Source organism: Fusarium vanettenii (genome assembly GCF_000151355.1).
Source record: "Fusarium vanettenii 77-13-4 chromosome 2 genomic scaffold NECHAsca_18_chr2_1_0, whole genome shotgun sequence".
NCBI lineage: Eukaryota > Fungi > Ascomycota > Sordariomycetes > Hypocreales > Nectriaceae > Fusarium > Fusarium vanettenii.
Window position 1 is genome coordinate 1,150,719 of NW_003315867.1, and position 22,178 is coordinate 1,172,896.

The window sequence follows — 22,178 nt, forward strand, 5'->3', positions numbered from 1 at the left end:
CCGATATAGGTACCCGCGCTACTACCTGAATCTACGGACTGTCATGGAATCCAAGAGCCCAGATAATTACACCATCGAATCAAATCAATCTATCTGCCGTGTTCAACTGCATGATATCCTGGTATCATAGCTTCTATGCCCACAACGCCAGGCCATGCTTCTCTATCAATACAAAATTCTCAAAATCAAGCTTATGCTTCAATCAAATCCGGTGTGGCAGGCCCAACGCCCCTTAACAAAACCACCGTGTTCCCGCTTTGTAGCGCCGTGCCAACCTTTTCGTTAAACTCCAGGATCCTACCGCCCTCGACGTGAAACACCCGTAGCTTATCCTTTTCGTCGGAGCTCTGGTTGTTGATGTTTTGCACCTGTAGACTCCTGGCTGCAGCGTCGAGGACCCGGCCTATCACCCAGTCCTTGTTGTAGAAGAATTCGCCCTTAGGGAATTTGGCCTTTGTAGTCTCTGCCTCCGCCTCTACGTAGATGTATAGCCGCTTCTCCATGGGAACCTTGTCGTCGCCCTTGGCTGTCTTCTTCAGTTTGTTGACGGCGACCAGCCGGGCTGAAGCAGATGTTGGCTTTGGCTTTGGGAGTGCTCTGCTTGCTTGCTCTTTCTTGGCCGTACCCCAGGCGCGGAACCTATCGAACGCCGACTTTGTCTTTTGGGCAACGTCAAACTGTGCTGGGCGGGCTCCGATGGGTATCAAGTTCTTGCAGTCGTGGTCCTCCCCAAGTCGGTGCTTTAGGCAGTAGTCTCGATTACAAGTCTGGCAGTGTACCCCTGGCGTCAAGGAAGTTCCAATCGTCGTCTTGCATTCTGGCGACGCGCATGGCTTCTGAGAGACCTTATCTCGGAGAACCCTTCCCTGACCGATGGATGGCTGGGCCAACTGCTTAAGCCGCTTGCGCTCTGCCCAAGCACCAGCATCTGTACATTTGTGCGAAGTCTCGGATCGGTGGTCGAGGCAAAAGGTCTTTCGGCAGGACTGGCAGAAGAAGGGGAGAAAGTCGAGCTGGTTGCAGTAATCGTATTCGCAGTGCTTGCCGATCAAAGTGGCATCGTTCTTGTCGTCCATCTCGACGTAGCTCGTGTCTGGAGCTTCTGGTGTTGATGATGACGCCATGATGAAGGTATACCGCGTTTAAAAGGGTCGAGGCGATCGCGTGAGGTCTAGGCAGAGGTGTTGTCGCAAGTTTGGTCTGGGACGATGACAGATGTTAAGGAGGCGGCGAGGAAGCGTCTGGAAGGGTCCGTGTCTAGCCAAGGCTGGCGGATTACGAACGAGTGAGGAATCGCCACAGGTGAATCGTGTTCGGAGGAGGACGTAAGGCGCTGACTCGGCGTAAGGCGTATATGTGTTTGTAAGTAAGAAAAGTTACTCGTGACTTTTCTCGTCAGGAGGAGAATCGGAGGCCTGCTTAATGTATTAGAAGCACAGCCACGCCCAAGACTTGGATCCATGCATCCCTCCGTCTTGGTAGATCGCGGGGTGATTTGCACCCCACTCAGAGCTACACCAAAGCAGCCTCAACCATCGGGACAATGCAGACAATGCAGGACAACGCTTGGTCTGTTTCGAAGCGAATTTCGCATGCTATTCTGTTATGCTATATCGTACATAAATCATGAGTTGAGCGCCTTCTATTTCCCCTAACGCCTAGTTATGTTTCCAGGAAACAACTTGTGTTACAATTCCTTTTCCTTGATTGGCTTCTTTGCCAATAACTCCTCGCGGCCCGTTGCAAGCGCATTGCCGACTGCGGCCTTTCCGCCATACATCTCGAATCCCTTGTGGAATGCCCACTCAACTGCATTCTCGACGGGTTCGTCAAACATGGCAGGGAGGAAGGGGACAACAGCGAGACCCAAACCAATGGGTGCCCATGTTCGGATCATCTTGTTCTTCATGTCCTTCATGGCCCGGCCAGAGTACCTCACAACGCTGTGAATCGTGAAAGCGGGCAGACCCATGCTAGCGAGACTCTGGAAAATTGCGCGCTGCACCATGACAGTGCGGTAGTCTTCGAGAGGGGCCACCTCGCCAGGCTTGACGATGCGCGTCTCGATAGCAGGCAGACCAGTGATCTTTTCTTGCCGTTCCGTGAGCTGTATAGTCGGGTCACGCACCCGCTGGTTGTGCCAATAGGCCTTGTAGCCTTCGTACGAGACGTCGCCGAGAAGGTATGCCCAAGACACACCATAGGCGCCGCGAACGAGGTTAGGGTGAGCTACCGGTCGGAAGGACTCGCCAATGTCAGAGGTGTAGGCGACATATCGATGCGCAGAGAGAAGGACGGTCCGGAGTCGCGCAGCATAAGCCGCATATCGAATGTTTGAGTCTGTGGAATCAGAGGCACTATACCAAGTCAACAAGTGTCCAGTCCATCGCTTGCGAACAACATACTAGCCCTCGGTAACCACGTTCATGTCTTCACCCGCATGGTCAATAAACCGCTGCAGCGTCTTGGGGAGCTGCTCTGTCGCGGGGAGTTTTTCGGCAATTGATTCCTTGACTTGAGACGTCTCCTTCTTCTCCTCCGACTTGGAGTCTTGGGATTTTCCCCACCAAAGCATCGCAAGAGACGAGAGAAATCTGAGTGTTGTTGTTTGCTTAATGGAAGAAAAAGGTCAACTTTGGAACCGGCTGCGCGGAAGTCGCTTACATTTTGAGTACCGACCCGCCACTACCGATGCAGGAAAATCCCGGTTGGTGCAATACGTCACTATCCGCTTTAGACCTGACCGGATTGATAAGAGCTCGATCGCTATCGGTCCGTACAAGTGAACACAAGTTTCCGGAAGCGGACTCAATTGGCCTACCAAAGTAACTACACTATCTGGAAAGGAGATTAAAGCCATATATGCATAGCAATACAAGAGTTCTGTTTTCATCTGTTACTTTGAGTTAGTTCAGGTTGTACTTGGGTAGGTAGATGAGCTTGGAAAAGAGTGCCTCCTCCAACATCTAGTGGGGATACCGGGCCCTCTATGGATCCAGCAAGTTAACTAACCAGTTAAGAACTTGCATCCTATTTACCTAGTTATAGTCGGTTTCCGTGATCTTTAATAATAACTTCTTTAGATAGGACATTCATCCTGATTCCCATAATAACTCCTCATCCGTGGAGGACATGAAATAAGAAAGGTGTTAGGCGGGGCTCTAGATGTTATTCATCGTGGAGTTATTACTCTCCGAACATCGCATAGTCTCTGAGTTTATGGCATTCCAAAGGAATTAGCTTTATATTAAAGACATCACAATGTTTCGAACACCAGTATTTAAATCTAACAGACCAAACTTGTTCAGTTTAACCCCCGTTTCTTCAGTTTGTTCTAATAACAAGTTCCTCCAGTGTCGCCTTGAGTAATTCTGCGTCCAAGATGGAGTAATTCGGCAAGATCCTTTTCGCCATGGCTTGTTTAGACAAATCCAAATCGACAAGACTGTATTTGTCTTATGTCTTGTCTTGATTTCTTCACATGATCTAACCCTCCATGTCCAGTTTGTTGTCGCTTGACATCCACCATCCTGTCAACCCTACCCCTACTTGACCTACTGGTAAACCAGTGGTTATAACTAGAACCGCCGTCTTTCCTCTCTACATCCCTCCGCAATGCCTGTTTCATGGACAAACAGAAAAGCCCACTCAAGGCCCTTGCCAGAAAGCCTCCCAGGCCTCTGCACACATCCCTTGAACCTCCTTTAAGTACTTATCAACAGCCATGTCCCTGACATCCCCCTTGGAGTCCGGCGCCACTGTCCGGCGATCCGTGATCCCTTCCCAGCCTTCGACTGACAGCTGCAGATATGTATGGTTCCAGTCACAGAACGTCGTACCCTGTGCTTCCTTTCCGTGGTTGGCCTTGCCGATGGCGATCCTCCCGCCTGGTGGGAAGTTCCAGTTGGGAGCGAGAAAGTAGGTAGGGTTCTGAACGTTGCTCATTGTGACTTGTTGTGAATCGTAGAAGAGATATTGTGGAAGACACTTCAAGGCTGTGTGCAGCTATCACATTGGCAGGGGCCTCTTAATATGGATGATATGAGGAGTCTGAATATGCCTTTCAGGCGGCCTTCATGAGCATCGGAGGCCTCCGGTGGGGCGCAGCTATACGCAGCGGCAGGCATAGCCTCAGCCTGGTCAATGAGGGGAGTTACAGCATCGCCACAAGCCCAGAAGTTTCGTGGTGGATGATAGATGAACACAGCGCCATCATACATCTTGATGCCAGTGGCAACAGCCAAGCACAAGACAGACCAAGAGGTTATTTACTCTTCCTACAAGTAGGCATAATTACCATAGTGCCTGGGTATCTCCTGTTAATTACTTATCTATGCCGGGTATGCTGCAACCCTGAGCTTTCATGTCTCGTCGCTCCTAACTCAGCTGCACTGCCACGACTGCTCATGGAATCGTAGACAATGCATGTCTTACAAGGTACCGAGGTTGCCTTCGGTTCTCATAAAGCTGCCATGGCGCCACATAAAGTCTGTCGAAAGAGTTCTGGTCCCGGGCCATGAGATTAAACACGGCAGTCATTCCCCTCCTCGTCCGTATAGCATGTCTCTCAGCATCCCAACTCTCCTGGCTATCCACAAAAGATATCAGCATGGCGGCAATGGCAGCCAGGATTGGCGTCGCTACCGAGCATCCTGACTTTGTCGGCATTGACGCAGGCCAGCCGTACGGGACGTCTCGTGCAAGAGTGCCGTATTGAATGCCGCTCTTGTGGCCCCATGATTTTGGGTTGTACTGCTGAATGAACTCCCCGTCGTGTTTGGTCCCTCGGGCGGAGATGACGGACTCGAAGAAGGCGGGAAACATCTCAGGTTCGTTCAATCCATCGTTGCTAGCGGCGGCGAAGAACAGAATCTTATCTCCCTTCAGTCTCTCCGCCTCTACAATAGCATCTTTGATCAGCTTGACCTCGTCGCTGAAGCCAAAGGACATGGATATTACATCTACGTCCCACATCGTAACAGCATGTAAGACGGCCTAGGAGAGGTAAGCGACATGACCAATGGCCGATGGGCACATTACTCCACGTACCTTTGCTATATCTTGTTGGGCTTCACCCAATCCTGCAAAATCTTTTGCAACTCGTACAACGTATACGGTCGCTCTCGGAGCAAGTTGCAGCAGCAGGCAAGTGAGTGCCGTCCCATGGCGCCCCTTGTCCTCGTCTACCGGCTCGCGAGACTCACCTAAGCAATCATACCAGAGACCTCCCCAGTCGTCAACGCGATCAATACCCGCACCAGAGAAGTAGGGGTCGTCGGTGTTGCATCCTGTGTCGAGGATAGCAACCTTGATCGCCTCTGATCTAGAGCCTTCACTTAGAGATTCGAGGTGCGTATTCGCACGCTGAAACTTGGTGATCCAGGATAGGCTATCTGATGTTTGCGCACGATGGGTCAAACCAGTTGCCGAGGGTTTTGTGGGAGAATATACCGCGAGTGGGTTAGCAATTCCGGATTTGGCGGTATTCGTCAAATTTTGGAAGCTGGAGCGTTCAGTTACACCTAGAGGGCTCTCTGGCATAGGCCGCATGTCCAAAGCATCCTGTAACTCGTCCAGTGAAACATGGTATCCCTCAGAGAGGGCGACCGCCAAAGGCGTGGCAATACAGGAAAGAATGTAATGCCGTATTGGGCCCTCCTCGGACATCTGCTCAGCTGCCATGCTCGGGGACGGGTTTAGAATCAAGCAAGACCTGACAACTTTGGACAGGACCGGAGGTATACGTCTGGAAAGATGCCGTTCGCCTTGTCTCTCCAAGTCATCGAGGATCCTTAGAGCTTGACTGCCGTATTCATTGTACCGGTCTGCTTGATCAAGCTCGGCTGTGCCGTCTCCATGTGCCGGGTCGAATCGGACGCCTGTTGCAATCTCGAGGAGCATGATGCCCAGAGCTAGAATAGCAGGATGTTTGTGATATTGGCTCACTGGCGGAACCTTTGGAGGGGCACCGCCCTGCTGAAGGTTGACTGATAGATAAGGCAACGTAAATATGGGCGATCGCCTGCTCCCCGAGTGCCGCGGGAAAAAGATCCTGTCACTGCTCCAATCCATCGGGATCCAGTCACCCGGATAGAGATAAAGGAGCGACGACGCTAGGATGTAAGATAGGAGCAACTTCTCCCTGTCGTCGTATCTCGGAATGTCAGGAGAAGAAAGCGCCATGCCGCTACCCAAGAGTTCGCGAAGAGACTGCATCGTCGTGTGATGGATCATACCGAGAGGAGGAGGCGGTCTCAAAACCCACAACTGCCTTTTGGCAGCAAGAAGATGGACGCATGTGGTTCTGCTTCGCCTTATCACTGGACAAATATCCTTCTCGATAAGTTCCTTGTCTGATCCAATGCGCTCCTCTGGCCTGGATTCTTCCGTTAGATTAGCTGCCAATGCGGGTATGGTCATGAGGTTGACGAGCCAACTCACAGCAGTTTTACCTGGACGTTTGTAATCTTCCAGCGATCATGGTCCTGACAAACGGGTATAAGAACCTCAAATTCTGCGCTAGATGGACGCCAGTTTCCGGTCTCTTGTTGACGCTGCCGCAGTTGAAATTTCAGGTGTTTCGTGAGACTCAGCCTAATCTCCCTTCTCGCGACGGGCTGTCGGCATTTGCACCGTGAGTGCTTTTCCAGCAGGCCGTAAGCCCTATTCGCCAGGGCTTTGATACCGAAGCTTGGGTGTTGAGACAACTCGATGACGCCGTTATCAGAACGGTATTCTTTGTAGTACTGGTTGAGCAAATGGCGAGATGCATGTTGGATACTTCTGAGAAACTTGGTCCTCTCGTGAAGGCTCTCCTTTCGATGCAACAGACGTATCCGTACATTGGACTGGTCTAGGCACCGTCTATAAGACTCGCAGAGGTTATCCTCCAAATCTTCCTCATCGCCCGACTCCTCGTCCAGGGACTCGATACAATGTCTGATCGTTCGTAGCTTCGAATATGGTCCATCTGGCTCAACGGAACCAAGAAGGCTGATCGGTAGCTGGAGTGCAATTAGTCTGGCTCGGCAGCAGCGTGGTGAGTCCCGAGATCAAGGGGTAACAGACCAAGCTCCAGCGTGATTCCACCCGTGAATTCAGTGCCTTAAGTAGTCGGTTGATGATCTTCTCGTCGAGTCCGAGAGTCCATTCTCCTCGTGATTGGGCAACAGCTTTGTGAATTGAGTCCAGGTCGTTGAAGCACGCGAGGGCCTGAAAATACAAATCGTTGGCATCAGAGTTTGTGTCCCGACGAGCATCGCATTCCCGCTCTCGCTGACGAGCGAAGGCCGTGAAGACCGGAAGGACGTCGCCAAGCAGGCGGAGCTGCCACATTCCGAGGGGATCGCGGACTGTGGGCAAAGAAACGTATGGGGCAGTCTAGGCTGAACGTCACGTCTGGGAAAGGCCATCAAGAGATGGATGTGATAATCTAGGTATCTAAACGCGATGTTAGCCCCAGAAGGACACAAGGCACTCCTTGCGTCATTTGATCCAGTGCCCCTCCTCCAATGGTATTCAGAGAAAGAGCCAACGAGCTGAAAACGCATGGGCTTGTCTTCGCTGCAGCTGCGAGGGTGAGATGCAACCTGCCGTATCAATAAGGATGACATCCTCTATCTCCATTCAGGGCGGGGCGTTATAGATGTCTTTACCAGCTTAGGCGCGCAAAAGGCTATGAGATCCGGTGCGGTGTTGCCTCCATTTGCGTTTATCCCAAGGTCTACATCGACGTACAGAAATCAACTGTTTGTGATCCTAGTAAGGCTTCCCGTCCGGCTAGTGAGCTGAAGCGATTGGGGCTAGCGTCTGACCCCTGGAGGCTGGTACACCACGCTCCCCATGACGGAAACACCCAACCCACATGCCACCAGCCTCGCCGTCCTGGCCACGCAGTGCCGGGAAGCGTTGGAAAATCTTCTCTCAGCATGCCCGGAAACAGACTCAAAGCGTCAAGAGTCTCAGCTTGTTTCTCGTCAATTGGCAGAGTTCAACATATGGTGCTCCAAGATCGGCGTTAGCAAAGCAGGGCAGCAGTCCCTAGACTATCGCCTCAAAGACCTTCCTAGTACGAGTAAGCTGATAGAAAGACTTCTCGAAGTGCTGAAACAAGATTTACAGAGTGAGTCGAGTCAAGGGATCGTTTTACCTGCAGAGTCCCCAAAATATTGGAAGATACAAGGGACAGCTACTGACAGTCGGTATGATCAGGACTCCGGGAACCTGAGATTCGTCATCAGCACGCCACGGTTGAGAGCGATGGCCCAGATGTTCACAATGACGAAGACTCCGATGGCAGTTCATGGTCCCCAGATACTCTTTCATCCTCGGATGAATCTGGCACGGAAACCTCGCCGAACGGACACACATGGACGCGTGTGGAAGATACGATTGATAGACTCCATGGGCACGCACGGCGGATTGAATTGGCTGGATTCAAGCACAGACAAGCCAGAATTGAACGGTTCAAGAACAAGCCGGCTCAGAAACAAGTCTACGAGTTGTTTAGACGGATTGCTGAAGAAAAAGTCGAGCACCAGTTCACGCGGGCAAGCGCCTGGATGAAGGAAAGAATGGCCGAGTCTTTCGCTAGGCGGAGAATCCGGTTTGAATACTTGAAGGAACATCAGAAGAAGCTGGCTATTGGTATGAATGTCAAATCTTGGGATCAGGAAGCATTGTCCTCTCCAACCAAGATGAGGGATGAGCACAGCGGGAGACCTGCAAACCCCTTCACTGAAGCCAATACCCAGGCGGATCATCCCAAATTCCAAAATACAACCAGGGACTTCCAGGAGCAGAGTGCCATACTGACGGCCACTGAGCACACTAAACTCGACATGGCCTCCCAACCTTTGCTTCAGGTAGCGGAGAGTGTTGCTTCAGTCACGTTAAGGCACGGCGGCTTTCCCCTGCGACCGAGACTGCATGGATCCGACAGTTTTCAGTGTCCCTACTGTCGCCTCGAGTTCCCTGCAAGGGAAGCGGAAGGAAAATCTTGGAGGTAAGCACTCATCAACCCACAGTCATAACCAGATATCACAGGAATCAGTGCGTTCAATCAGACTCGGGTGCTGACGCGACTACAGCCAGCACGTCATGAGGGATTTTGAGCCTTACTTTTGCATTTGTGAAGACTGCTCAGCACCCTTTGATGTGCCCAACAACTTTGAAGGACTCCTCAGTCACTTGCAGCTGTCACACGTTCCCGAGCGCTGGCATTTCGAGATGCCAGACGGATCCCCCCGAGAGTTCAACAATGAGCAACAGTTCGAAGATTTCCTCTGGGAGGAGTTGCAAATATCCGAGTCGCAATGGCCCGCTCTGACAGAGCTGAGCCGTAAAAGAATGCCCTTCCTCTTCAAGAGCTGTCCCTTCTGTGGGGGGTATCCGGATGTGGTCGAGGAGCGCTTTCCCGACGCAGGAACCCCGGGCGCCCAGGCTGAGATGCGGAAACATATAAAGCAACACATGCAAGAGATTGCTCTCTTTCTGCCTCCCAACAGGGAAGATCTGGCTGAAGACGCAACCGAGCTGCATGACATCAGTGACAACGCAGTCGGCTCACATAGCCAGGACTTGGGCGACCCGAGTACACTTACTTGGCCGTCGTCCTCGCGGCGAGAGAATACCGATTTTGAAGACAGAACAGAGTTGGATGAACAAGCACAGCCGTACCAGACTATTGCGGAATCGGAGTTCTTCAAAGACGACCTCGGATCCCAGAACGCTTCCGAGGAACTGACCCAAGGCGCCACAGACCAGAAGCCAAAGGTATACAGTCAAGATCGACTCCCTTCCTTCCTCAACATCGAGCCGTTATCAGATGTATCCCTCGTCGCGCAGATTGGGGGAAACAGGATCTCCCTCCCAGTCGGGAAACTTCACGGAGTTCACCGAGGGTCCAGGTTCAGTTTCCGCGCGGCTGTCATGGCCTCATGTGCCATCGAACAGGCCAGCGCCTTCACTTGCAGCGCCCCAGTCTCGCCCGATTTATTGCAGACACTACAACAGACACTGAAAGGACGTCCCTGCGAGGTAATCCCAATCCGGTGGAGTTTCGGGGACAAAGCATTCCGAATCGTTGCAGACCCGGCGCTAGGGACTGTGTTCCAGGGGGTACTGCTCGAAGCAATGCAAGCCCGGATCGCCAGTCCGATCGAAGTCCTCGAGGGCGACGAGGCGGACGCACGCGACTTGGACGTGTTGCGAGTAGCAAAGCAAGAGGACAGCATCAAGATCTTCGGGCCTGAGTGGCTGATCGGCCACGTGGGCTCGGTGCGTGGCTTGAGTCTCGAAGCGGAGGACGGACAGCTTGCGACTAGGACGGCAGTCGCCCTCGCTCACCTGGGCCGATTCAGGCAGATCCTGGGCCTTCGCAACGAAGCGTTCGGGAGCAAAGGGGCGTTCGAATTGACTTTGTCAGAGAACGACGAAGGAAGCAGATACCTAGACGGCCACGAGTTGAGGCTCGCTTTCACCAACAAGAGCGAGGACAAGCTCTACGTCACTGTCATGATTCTTGGTCCTGGATTCCACATTCAAGAACTCTTTCCCGTACAAGACTCGGCATATGAGGTGTCTAGGGGCAAAAGGATATCGTTCGCCTTCCGTGTCGATCTTCCCGACAAGCTCAAGAGAACCAACACGACTGGTGAAGAGACCGCTCACCGCAACATCATCCGCACATTGGTTACGATGGGCAAGGGGCTCTCCTGGGAGATGCTGGAACTGCCTAACATCTGGAATGCGGGTCGGGATGGGCTTCAGCGACGGCGTTCGGCTGGAAGACACGCGGAGGCTGCATCCAACTTTAGATGGTGGGTGGAAGACCGTGAGATCTTCACGCGTTCGACCCCCGACGACCATCCCGGCCATAAAGAGGTCACAGGCGCCGAAGCCGAATTCAACCAGGTCCTAGTCGCCGCCAGCGCCCTATCCAACGACTCATCCAAAGAGAAGCTCGCCGACTTCCTGACTCCACCGATAAAGTCAGTCCAGGACCTGATCGGCCAGGTCGACAAGGAGAATGCCCAGTTCTCCAACTTCCGCAAGCGCAGGCAGACCATCTTCAGCGCCCTTGCCGCGACCCTCACGCCTATCGAGGTCGTTGACGGTATCATCGCCGGCGCCGCGCAGGAGATGTTCTCGCCCGCTGAGGGCATCTACGGCGCCGCGGCGTACCTGATCAATGCGGCGCGCAACGTTTCATCGGCGTACGATAGCATCGTGGAGCTATTTGAGCAACTCGAGGTGAGTTGTCTGACCCCGTTCCTGTTTGAGGCTTTACTAACCCCAGGCTGCAAGAACTTTACTTCGCGATTGGACGTCTATGTGCGGCGCCATATTTCTGACGCCTTGCGGAACAAGGTCGTGGCCATCCTTGCTACCATATTTGAGACCTTTGTGCTGGCTTCAAGGGAGGTTCGCCGTAATCGCATTAAGAGCTACTTTAGAAGGCTCTTTGGGCAAGGCTCCCCCGCGCAAGAATCGCTGGACAAGCTCAAGGCTCTCACCATAGGCGATCTTGAGCCACCCTTTCAGAGCACTCCAGCTCATTCCTTCCCGGCCGGAGTTAAAGTTCTGCACGACTGCCGCGACGCCACGATCGACATCTGTTTTGTCCACGGTCTGACTGGCAATCGGGACAGCACCTGGACCGCGAATGGACAGTCCAAACCTTGGCCCGAGACGCTCCTGCCGCCCAAGCTCAGCAGAGCTCGCATACTCACGTACGGCTACGAAGCGTACATCGTGCAGAAATCGGTCGCATCGACAAATAGGCTGTTCGATCATGCCGCGAACCTCTTGAGCCATCTGTCGCTCGACAGAGAGTTGTCGAATGCGTCCTCTCGACCGCTAGTCTTTGTTGCCCATAGCCTCGGCGGCCTTGTCTGCAAGGAAGCCATTCTTCTCTCCCGAAGGAGCCCCGAACTATATTTAAGGGGCATATTCGACTACACAAAGGGCATCATATTCCTAGGCACGCCTCATAGGGGATCCTGGATGGCCGATTGGGCTAAGGCACCGGCTTCAGCCCTTAGGATCCTCAAGTCCACCAATACGTCGTTGTTAGAGATCTTAAAGACAGACGAGCAGTACCTCCAGTCCATTCAAGATCAGTTCTTATCTATGGTACGCGAACAGCAGGAGGCCGGTCGGGATTTTCAGGTCACGTGCTTCTTTGAAGAACTTCCCTTGCCTGTGGTCGGAAAGGTCGTCTCTCAGGACGCGGCTACCCTTGAGGGTTATAAAGCGATCAGCATCCACGCCAACCATAGCAACATGGTCAAGTTTAGCTCCACGGACGATGATGGCTTTAGAAGGCTGCTTGGCGAGCTGATTAGATGGGAATCGCAAATCAGGGACTCAGCTTCCAGGCAACCAGGACGGCCGATAGAAGAAGCCCCGATTAAAAAGTCGGCCAACTCGTCTTTCAACGCTCCTGACGGTACCGTGAACAAGAGCAAAGGCAGTGGCAAACATTTTGCTGGGGCTACTTTCTCTGGGCCAGTGTATTTCGACAAGGGGGGCTCTCAAGTGCATGCGCCTGACGGTACCGTGAACAAGAGCAAAGGCAGTGGCAAACATTTTTCTGGGGCTACTTTCTCTGGGCCAGTGTATTTCGACAATGGGGGCTCTCAAGAGCATGTACCTGAAGACACCTAGGCAGAGCCGATCAAGTTGGCTGCAAATCAAATCCGACACTGTAGATCTCCTCTGTGTTGCTCAAGATGGCGAGACGAGTGGCGTCCTTCAGACGGTTGAGCGTCTTGTCCATGCGTTGCCGCGCCTCTTGAAGATCGTTGTCTTCTCCCTTTGGCAGGCTGGCAAACCATTTCCCCGGAATTATGAGCATTCTTTCACGTTATAGGAAAGAAGAGAGGGAGTTGTCTTACTAAATCTGCCAAGCTCGATATACTTAGTTGCGACGCCGCTCATAGACAAAAAGGCAGTAAACACATCCATTAGACAGTTGTGGTAAGACTTTGAGTTCGGTATCCTCTCCTCTATGATGACGATACGGCTAAGAAAGCTGTTCATATCTTCAAAGAAGACGACGATCACATCAAAGTCACTCGAGACGTTACGGCATGCCTACTACGTTCTCGCATCGCGATCCGTGAGACTCCGTGGCCAGGAAGGGAAGATCGATATACTAAAGAACATATACTCACGGTGGTCATACAGGTCAACGCTGCACCAAGAGCTGCAGCCCTGTCTAAACCACTTACTGAAGTATTCACACTGGAAACGGGACCGTTTCTGCTCCTCGACTAATCGTATCTAGCAGTGCTGCACTCTTGAAAACTGGCCATGTTTCTAGGATCTCACGAAGATGTTACTGCCTAAGCTATCAGTCTTGACGCTCCATTGTTATCCCAACTCATTGCTCGGAGCAGAAGCCGTCTCGTTGGTATCATAATACCGGACTTATTAGTTCCCAGTATATATCTGGCGTAGAGCAAGTCTAATCAGGCACTAGAACATTATTATTAATAAACTAAAATCTATAAATCAGTTACGAGTAAAATCGTGTTATTGAAGATGGTGACTATTCCGGGCTCAACCGACAACACATAGGCTAAATTAACACTAACTAACACAGAATGTTCTTAGTGCCCACTCACTTGAAAAACTTCAAGTCTATAGGTCCCCAAGCCCGAAAGGTTTCAGTCTTCATGAGCAAATCAGTGACAGTTAACTAAGATAAAAGAACATACAACGTTTCTATCATGGTGGTCTGGATGACTTGTCTAAGAGGAGGTACGTACCGATGGACGGAGGCAAGATCCGATCGATCCCGATAACCGATTTCTCCGATGTATTACCGCCGGGTCCGAACTCGTCCCCTTTGGGGCCTGCAATTCCAGGCAAGCACGACGGAGGTCCGAATTCTCGAAGCGCAGCTCGGCAAAGCCTCCATCTCAACGAGCGACACCTTAAACATCCACCCATTGCCCTCCGTCCACCAACCAATTCGCCCATCCCGGTCTCATTCCCTCATTCACAATGGCTGGCGTCGCTTACTACACCATTGCCGGCAAGCAGGTCGGCGGTCACTACGTTGGTCCTCCCTCAATTGGAATCCCCCCCGCCGCCGCCAGAAGAAACTGACCTAGAATCTCTCCCGCAGCTGGCCATGGCCTGGTTGGGCACCATGTTCGCTGGTGTCAAGTATGCCATGTCTGGCAGCTCCAGCAAGCCTAGCGCCACCGCTGCTCCCCCGATCAACGCTTCCAGCTCCGACGAGGCCGACTTCATCAAGTGCGCGAATTCAGCTTTCAGCTACGTTTCCCTCGGCTAACCGGAGTTGCAGGAACTTCCTCGACCAGCAGGACAAGAAGAACTAAGCGGCGGCCGGAGAAAGGACCAAGGTCTTGCGGTCTTGCGGACGCGGTGTATATTTATCAGTCATGGAGACATGAGCTGTTCATCGAGCCGGACAGCCGATTTCAGATACCAACAAAAGCCGAGTCAGCCATTGGCGGCATAACGATGTCAGAATTTCCATCAGCTTTATTGCGTGACTTTCGATAATGTGTCTACCCGATTATCTCCTACCGCCAATATCAGACAGTTCGCGTTGTGTTGCACAGATTGTTCTCGGTTCAAGGGCGGATTTGGCGACCAGTGGACCTAGAAGCTCAGAGAACACAGCACAACGCCCAAAGACCTCTTCCCATTTTCCAAAGGCACTCCAAAAAGCCAAGAGGAGCCTCCGAAACATGACAGGATTGAATCATTTGGTCAAGTGTGACGATTGAATCAGCACAACGCCCGGATATGAATGGACGGATTCCAACAGAATGGCAAGCCTGCAGCCTACACTATCAAGTGATAGCTTGGCCTGCTCCCAGTGACCTGACTCTTGAATCTCGCATCAAAGTATAAGTGTTTCCGAGGCCAATGACCTCCCAAGTTTCATCAGCCTTTCATCCGACACCGGCATCGGCCTCAAGAACAGCTTAGCCAACTTACTCTATCAGGAGGATCAGATCCACAGCCCGTAATATCTAGAATGCCTTGACCATATCGACAGTGTATTTCCGCCACGGGTTAATTAGTCACCTCAGTCTAAATCAAGCAGTGTAACAACAGTCCCAAAATCGTAAGGGCGAAGATGTCGGACAACCCTTGGTCAGTGTGTGATGAGGCTACGGCATCGTGTGGGCAGCAACTGGTAAAGAGGGAGCACCATTACCACTCAAGATGTCTTTCGTCTGTCCATGTAAATGTTTCCTTTCCCAGATAAGCATGATTACATGCCAGCATATAACAAGACAAACAGCTAGCTATACCCGTCCCATATGAGCAACGACCGTTCAGAGCAGAGATCGTTTTCCACAAGCTCGACAGTTTGCGGATCTACCCTCTTTAACCTTCAAGATACAAAAAGGAAGAAGAAGAAAACTCCATGTTCGATGTTCCTGTAAAGCTCAGCTGTTGGTATTTAACGGAGAGTTCTTAAAGTATCTGCAAAAACACACGGTCAAGCTAGAAACTGGGGACTGCGAGTCAAATACCCTAGCGATATTAAACTGGTTATCGCCCAAGGAAGAGGGTTAATATTAGACTTGCCATAGTTACCAGTTACTTCTTGGTGAATCTGACATGTGTCTCTTAGTTGCTGCCAGGGTAGTTGTTAAAGCATGTGAGCGACCAAGTCCAGAGAGCTTAAACAGTTTTCACATAGCTCTTATTCATTGAGCACATATTCGCACGCTCTTCGAGGACTTCTGAGTGAAAAACACGCACGGTTTCCTTTCCTCTGTTCTCACTTGTCAGTTATGAATCTGTTGTACCATGAGCTCGTCTTCCGGGTTCATGGCCACCCTATACGTCGTGTCACTTATAGCCTCGCGAGCCAATTATAATATCTCAAGGAGGATGGGAGCATCCCCTCGGTTGCTGATTTTCACGGCGATCAATAGAGATCGCATTGCCAGTAGGAAAGTCTATCAATATCTGCCATCACTATCCATGTTACTTTGGTTAGTAAACTCCTCTGGTCGGGGGGCTTAAGAACGAACATCACCCACTATGCGCCAACCAAGCGCAGAGACAAGAATCGTGGCAAGTGGAAATAGGCCCAGAGGAGGAAGAGCTTACATGCAAATCTCACAACATCTTTCATTCTGCAGAGACGTGAGGGATGTTTGTTCTTCAGCCTCAACGGCTACCCCATAGCTCGATATCGCTCTATAAGATGGCCGTATTAACATTCCTAAGCAAGGAAGGTTGTGGAGAGACGATCCAAGCTATGGTCTAGAACCTGGTTAATAAAGCCACTACTAATAGTGTCATCCGTCTCATGCGGGTCTAGTTTCTCCTTGCTGACGATCCCCTCAAGGACCACATACACCAGTCATTCAACAGATCTAATAATACAAGGCCTTTTATTACTCCGATGCCTTGAACTCCTGATACAATGCTTATTCTTTGGTAAAATGAAAACAGTCAGCCACATACTCCAGAGATGCTTGTCCTGTCCGACCAAGTTGCCAGATCCTCAGCGCCGTCATGACGACCATGGTTCCCCATCGCTCTCCCAGGTTCTCGTAGCCGCCTTCGAATTCGATCCTACACGTCTTCCATGCTGCTTCCTTCCACGAAGCTGTCGCCAGATACCCTTCTTGGCCCGGTAACGAGTCCCCAACGCGATATAATCGGAATTGGTGGGGATATTTGGGGTCGGTTATCACATCCGCTGAAACCATTCGCCATTCAAACTCCTCGCGCAAATACGACGTTCCTTGAACCGTTTCTCGCTTTGTCTCGATCTCCCATCTGAAATGAACCACCTCTTCGCTTTCCGCTAGCCCAGTGTACATAATCTCTGTCACGACCTTGGCTTCATCTTCCATCCAAGGCGGTGCAGAGACATTGACAACGCTCTCCAAGTTGCTGGGTGGATCGCAGGGATCCCGCAAGGCATCTCCAGCGGCCGCCAGTATAGGGTCCTTTCCAGTGGCTCCGTTATGTATCATCAGGCACGGCCCGGCGCCGGGCCCACGGCCAGACAGGCCAGAGTACTCTGAGACAGCAAACATCTTTGGGGTAGCTTCATCACCGATAAAGAAGATCCGCCACTTGTTCCACTGCCAGGATACCTTGAGCATGCGTGGTATAGGACGGTAGGGCGTCTTGACACACTCGCTCACCAAGGTCTGGCTTGAGGACATTTGAGAGCCGGTGTCGGCTCTGGAGGCGCTTGGGGCCAGTGATGAGACGGCCGTGGAAGAGCCAGAGGCTATCCCTCCATGGTAGGGTGGTGGGGGATCATCCTGACTGCCAGCATAAGTGGACGCGTCCAGGCTTGCCAGCTCGGCGTTGTTCATGATGAGGGGGGTCTCTAATGAGATTCAGGGAGGCTATAAGGTGAAAAGAACAGGCGTTTCGTCGCGGCTGCTCCCAAAACACTGGCTTATTTGACGTCCATCATGCTGAAGGGAGGTGAGAAATGACGGAGGAATGGATATGTAAGGGGCAAGATGCTGACGGGACGGACTGGACGAACTGGAGCAAAAGCATGCTTTCCCGTGCGTCCTGTAGGTGCTAAAGATTAGGTGCTTAGACCACCCGCATTTAGGGGCGTCGGCCACTCGGAATAGCGTGTTCAGCGCGGGGAACAGTCTGCCCGGCGATCCGGGCTACAGTGGAATCCTTCCCCTAGAGTCCGCGGGGTCGCCGGTGGCCGTTGGGCTCCCCCTAGAGGCAATGGATCGACATGATCCCGGGTCTCTGGTCTGTCCAGGGATAAGCTCATCTCGTGTAGAGCGATAAGCTCTCCACTACACGCTCCTTCGCGTGGTAACGTTACTGGCGAATCCCGAGCCCCTGGGACGGCTGCGGTGTCTCAAATGAGCTTCTTTCGTTAGGCTATCGCCTATCTTTCATGGATCTAGTAATATGTTGACCAAATTTGTGAAAAGGTCAAACCTTACTTTCTTCATGTTAGACCGTGTGGGACGAATTGGTCGAGATAAGCTAATGGCTGTTATAGACGTAGAGTGACTGGTGAGAATTGCTGACCCGACTAAGCGATCTTGACCATGGCATAACCACGCCGGGTCTTTTTTTTGCATTGCATGCACCCAGCTACTATAGAGTTTTGATGGAATCAGACTGGCCATCAAGTTCGAGAATATCATGTCCCAGATTGCTGCATACTTGATATCGAGAGTAGGATGCTGTCACACAATTGAGTTGCCAACTAAGGACGGCTAACCTAGAGCTCCATAGCAACCTACAATTCGAACAACCCATGGCCACGACCGATGGCATTCAAAGCGCCTTCTATAAACATGATGTCATGATTTCATATTTATTTCCTGGACTACTATTGGAGATAGATGACATGCATGGAGAATAGTCAGAAAGACATGAATCAATGTGACCGACTCCGCCCTCATGCATTTACAAGACAAGCCGCTGCCAAATAGCAGACGATGTTACGCAACCTCACATCAATGTCATTCTTGGCACATATAATAGTGGAGGTAAATAATAGTGTTTCATGATACTAGTTAAGCTGTCAAGAAATCTCATAACGCCTTCATCGCAATGTCTTTTCTCGCTGTCGTGGACAAATTACAGCTAGTCAATCTTCCTCTGACTCTTGCTGCCGAAAATGGCCTTCTTAAGATTGGGAACTCCCATTGCCCACAAGACAAGATCCTAGCACTTGTCAGTAGCTTCCTCATCATAGTCACTAGGGATCCCACCGTTGCAGTGTTCCATAGAACCTTGGATGCCAACCAGGTGACGAATGTGCCGTAGCCAACCCATTGAGATGTGGTCGGGGATGTCTTGAGCACATTATTAATCACGCTTCGTGCATACTCCTCGGGAGGTGCTGTATGGCATTAGTGGGCGAAGACTCGCGATTAACGATAACTGACTCGGTTGTAGGGTCGTATTGGCCTCGCCCTTCATCCATGGACCCAGTGCTTCTCGGCCAGGATAGTAGGGCGAGGTTTCAGGGAGTTCTGTCTCCTCTGCATGTGCAAAGAAGCCAGTCTTGATTCCTCCAGTAACCACCTGTACATACTTAGCTTGGTTCGACACCTTCTCAAGTAAAGAAACTTACATGCACCACCTTCACGTCAAAAGGGGCAAACTCGACGCGCATCTGCCTTGAAAGATGCTCCAGTGCCGCCTTGCTAATATTGTAGATGCCCTCGAATGGGATTGGGAGTCTTCCAGCCACTGAGCCAATGTTGACGATAGTTCCTTTGGAAGCAATCAGCAAAGGGCTGAATGCCTGGGTCACTTCCAAGACGGCCCAGACGTTGACATCGAACATGGCTTTGGCTGGAGACATATCTGCATCCAGCAAAGACGCCATATAGCCTGAAGACGATTAACATTCATTTTTGAGTGTGGTATCAGTTGATAAAACGAACCAACACCCGAATTGTTAACGAGGATATCCAGTTTTCCTCCCGTGGCCTCAGTCACTTTCTCGACGGCCTTCTTGATCGAGTCCGAGTCTGTCACTTCAAGTAACACAATGTCCAGGCCCATCTCCTTGAGATGTTCAACCTTTGCAGGACTTCGAGCTGTCGCAAAGACTCGAAATCCCCTGCTGTGGAGTTCTCGGGCGAGGTAATCTCCAATGCCACCCTTGCTAGTGCCCGTTACGAGGGCTGTCTTTTGGGAAGACATTGTCGCAGATTGCTGCAAATCAATGCAAGAGCTGGTTGAAGGAGTAAACTATCGGCCCTGTGAGAGACTGCAGGCCAAGAATATCCTTCAGAGAATGAGAGACGAGTCTCCATCGCTCGAGGGCAGAGGAATGCAGTTTATCTACCCACACATTCCATATCCACTGGCCAGGGATTTAGGGGTTGCGACGACATACGAGCAGGGAACCCCGCTGGAAACGACTTGCCATTCTTTCCGAACGGTTGCATTTCTCTTGGGGAGCTCAGAAATACAGGGTTTTAACTGTGCCTCGGGGCCTAGAACATTTGCGGTCACGGCTACCATCTCAAACGCGGGTTGGCCGGATTGGTTGCGACGCTCGACGACATGGTTCGAGTACGTGAGAAATCTGATCCTACTGGGAAAATATTTTGCGAGCAATGGCTTGACGCTCATGCAGTGAGTGATTGGAAGGAGAATGAACAATTCATCTTCTGACTGAGTGTCTATATCCAAGGGGTGGGCAAGACGGCTTCATATGTATCCTTGCAGAAGCCCGTCACGCAGTCATAAAAAAACCATAAGACATGAGTCAATAGCTCTGCTTTTTAACGTAAGAAAGGCCCTTAATATAATAAGTAAGATATTCAAAGATTTATGATCTTGCTTCTTATTATCATCTCTTATTTAGCTTATATTTAGGCTATAAGGTGAAGACTCTTTATTGACTTGACCGGGCGCAGTCGTCCGTCCTGGTGTCTCCGGTTTTTGTACGTCCGCGTGCCCCGTCACCATAGGTAATCTAGTGTGGCCGAGGAGCGCGGTCAATGCTGCTATGCTAAATGGGTTGATCTTACCCCTGCGGCGCTAACCACCCCGTTTAAGGCTTCTATCTTGACATGCTTTGTCCAGAAAGACTAGGGCAACATAGTACACTGTCGAGCTCGCATGTGCAAATGGATCGTTTGATCGCATCAATTGGAAAAAGAAACGGCTTTTCTTGACTGGCTTTAAAGCCGATGATAATTCTTTTTGTTTTCGTAGACTCGACTATCCCCTGCCATGCCGCCTTGCATCGGCAGCCACGATCTCAGCGCTCCTGCCGAATTGCATTCGGCTGGACGCCAGGTCACGTGGCTGCTCATCCCCCGCATCAACGGGGCATTCTTCTCTCATCTGCTCCGTACCTATCTCCCCTTAATCGAATAAACCCTTCATACGCCCATAGGCATGTCGGACCCGGCTATGGACCCCGGGCTTGCCGCTCCCGCCTCCGCCCTCTCGCCCGTCTCCCAGGTTGCCCAGGTCGGTACCGTCGATCACCTCGAGGCCGTTGCCCGGGCCGCGACGACGCCCAAGGAGAGGCATTCCCTCACCCTTGACCAGCGTCGGGCTCTGCGCCGCTGGGCTAACGGTCAGACTATCCGTCCTTCTCACAAAGCCTGCATAGAGTGGTTCTACTCGCAGTACGGCCAGCAGATCAGCCAGTCCACCGTCTCCCATTCGCTGTCGCCAAAGTACTCGCGTCTGGATAGCGACAATCCCCAGTTGTCTGGCTCGCGGCTGCGATACGGAAATTGGCCCGACGTCGAGAAGCTCGTCCTCATCTGGTACCAGCAAGTCCAAGCATCCGGTCGGCAGCCTACCAACGAAGAGCTGGGCGAGAAGGCCAAGTCCATCTTCAACCAGCTTCCGCGATACAAGGATGAGAACCCGCCCGAGTTTTCTCCCGGCTGGATTCACCGATTCAAGAAACGTTACGGTCTTTTGATCCGAAGGCAGCGCCGCCACGGCGACGGAGGTATGAACCCGGCTGAGGATATCGCGTACCTGGCGGACTGCATTCCCCGCTTCATGAACATTGCATCCGAGACCAGCCCAGCCGCCATTCGAGAGGAAGTTCTTCGCGTTGTCGGCATCGAGCCAAGCCTCAACACGTGTGCGCTTGCTCGCGACGAAATCGTTCGAAGAATCACGAGCCCTCAACCACCACCACCGCCCCCTCCAATGGTCGCTCCCGACCCGCCCTCTATCCCTCCACCACAGCCGGACCAGCCCATCTACGCAGACGATGACCCCGAGGTGGTGTTGCAGAATGCCTTGCGCCAGCTTCAACAGGAAGAACAAGCTGCCGAGGAGCAGGCCGCGGCAGTACGCGAGGAACGCGAACGAGCAGAGAGAGCCGGACTCCCACCACCCGGCATCATCACCACTCCTGGTGGGCGTGCTTCATCTGTCCACCGCTACACGTCGACACCGGCCCACGACCTGAGTACGGACCTTACTCTGACCCCAATCAACTCGGAAGGACCCATTGCGCGTGATGATCGACCAGTGCGATGTCCTTTCTGCGTCAACCAACGGATGCTGCGATCCATCAAGGAGGCCGTCGAGCATCTGTCCACGCACGTTGTTGTTTGATGAATGCTTCATGTCGGGCACATGCCCAGCGGATTTGTTACATGTGGGAGGGCTTGAGTCGATGTTCAAGGCCCAGGAGTTGAAACGGATGGTACAGGGGGAGTTTG

The 22,178-nt window shown here is 51.9% G+C and overlaps 8 protein-coding genes across 8 annotated transcripts; 3 read left to right on the forward strand and 5 right to left on the reverse strand.

Annotated features, from left to right (window-relative positions):
• Positions 1 to 191: 191 nt before the first annotated feature.
• Positions 192 to 1,124, reverse strand: NECHADRAFT_32193 (uncharacterized protein; the record flags this gene model as incomplete). Its single annotated transcript, XM_003046420.1, has 1 exon — positions 192 to 1,124. The coding sequence occupies one exon, from the start codon at positions 1,122 to 1,124 to the stop codon at positions 192 to 194; it is 933 nt and encodes a 310-aa protein (XP_003046466.1).
• Positions 1,125 to 1,635: 511 nt separating this feature from the next.
• Positions 1,636 to 2,575, reverse strand: NECHADRAFT_103359 (uncharacterized protein; the record flags this gene model as incomplete). Its single annotated transcript, XM_003046421.1, has 2 exons — positions 1,636 to 2,389; positions 2,420 to 2,575. The coding sequence occupies 2 exons, from the start codon at positions 2,573 to 2,575 to the stop codon at positions 1,688 to 1,690; spliced, it is 858 nt and encodes a 285-aa protein (XP_003046467.1). The 3' UTR covers positions 1,636 to 1,687.
• A 1,637-nt stretch (positions 2,576 to 4,212) lies between these two features.
• Positions 4,213 to 6,216, reverse strand: NECHADRAFT_99144 (uncharacterized protein; the record flags this gene model as incomplete). Its single annotated transcript, XM_003046422.1, has 4 exons — positions 4,213 to 4,400; positions 4,435 to 4,995; positions 5,050 to 5,081; positions 5,205 to 6,216. The coding sequence occupies 4 exons, from the start codon at positions 6,214 to 6,216 to the stop codon at positions 4,383 to 4,385; spliced, it is 1,623 nt and encodes a 540-aa protein (XP_003046468.1). The 3' UTR covers positions 4,213 to 4,382.
• A 5,316-nt stretch (positions 6,217 to 11,532) lies between these two features.
• On the forward strand, positions 11,533 to 12,522 carry NECHADRAFT_25838 (uncharacterized protein; the record flags this gene model as incomplete). The annotated part of the gene is made up of 1 exon (XM_003045851.1): positions 11,533 to 12,522. A coding segment is annotated over one exon (990 nt), but the record flags the coding sequence as incomplete, so codon positions are not given.
• A 1,435-nt stretch (positions 12,523 to 13,957) lies between these two features.
• On the forward strand, positions 13,958 to 14,598 carry NECHADRAFT_73460 (uncharacterized protein). Its single transcript, XM_003045852.1, has 3 exons — positions 13,958 to 14,067; positions 14,138 to 14,268; positions 14,321 to 14,598. The coding sequence occupies exons 1-3, from the start codon at positions 14,014 to 14,016 to the stop codon at positions 14,352 to 14,354; spliced, it is 219 nt and encodes a 72-aa protein (XP_003045898.1). The 5' UTR covers positions 13,958 to 14,013; the 3' UTR covers positions 14,355 to 14,598.
• Positions 14,599 to 16,436: 1,838 nt separating this feature from the next.
• NECHADRAFT_66211 (uncharacterized protein) lies at positions 16,437 to 17,478 on the reverse strand (the record flags this gene model as incomplete). Its single annotated transcript, XM_003046423.1, has 1 exon — positions 16,437 to 17,478. Exon 1 carries the CDS (start codon positions 17,340 to 17,342, stop codon positions 16,437 to 16,439), a length of 906 nt encoding a protein of 301 aa, XP_003046469.1. The 5' UTR covers positions 17,343 to 17,478.
• A 1,122-nt stretch (positions 17,479 to 18,600) lies between these two features.
• Positions 18,601 to 19,671, reverse strand: NECHADRAFT_90830 (uncharacterized protein; the record flags this gene model as incomplete). Its single annotated transcript, XM_003046424.1, has 5 exons — positions 18,601 to 18,681; positions 18,717 to 18,859; positions 18,906 to 19,044; positions 19,094 to 19,356; positions 19,410 to 19,671. 5 exons carry the CDS (start codon positions 19,669 to 19,671, stop codon positions 18,601 to 18,603), a joined length of 888 nt encoding a protein of 295 aa, XP_003046470.1.
• A 1,335-nt stretch (positions 19,672 to 21,006) lies between these two features.
• Positions 21,007 to 22,071, forward strand: NECHADRAFT_15043 (uncharacterized protein; the record flags this gene model as incomplete). Its single annotated transcript, XM_003045853.2, has 1 exon — positions 21,007 to 22,071. A coding segment is annotated over one exon (1,065 nt), but the record flags the coding sequence as incomplete, so codon positions are not given.
• Positions 22,072 to 22,178: the final 107 nt, after the last annotated feature.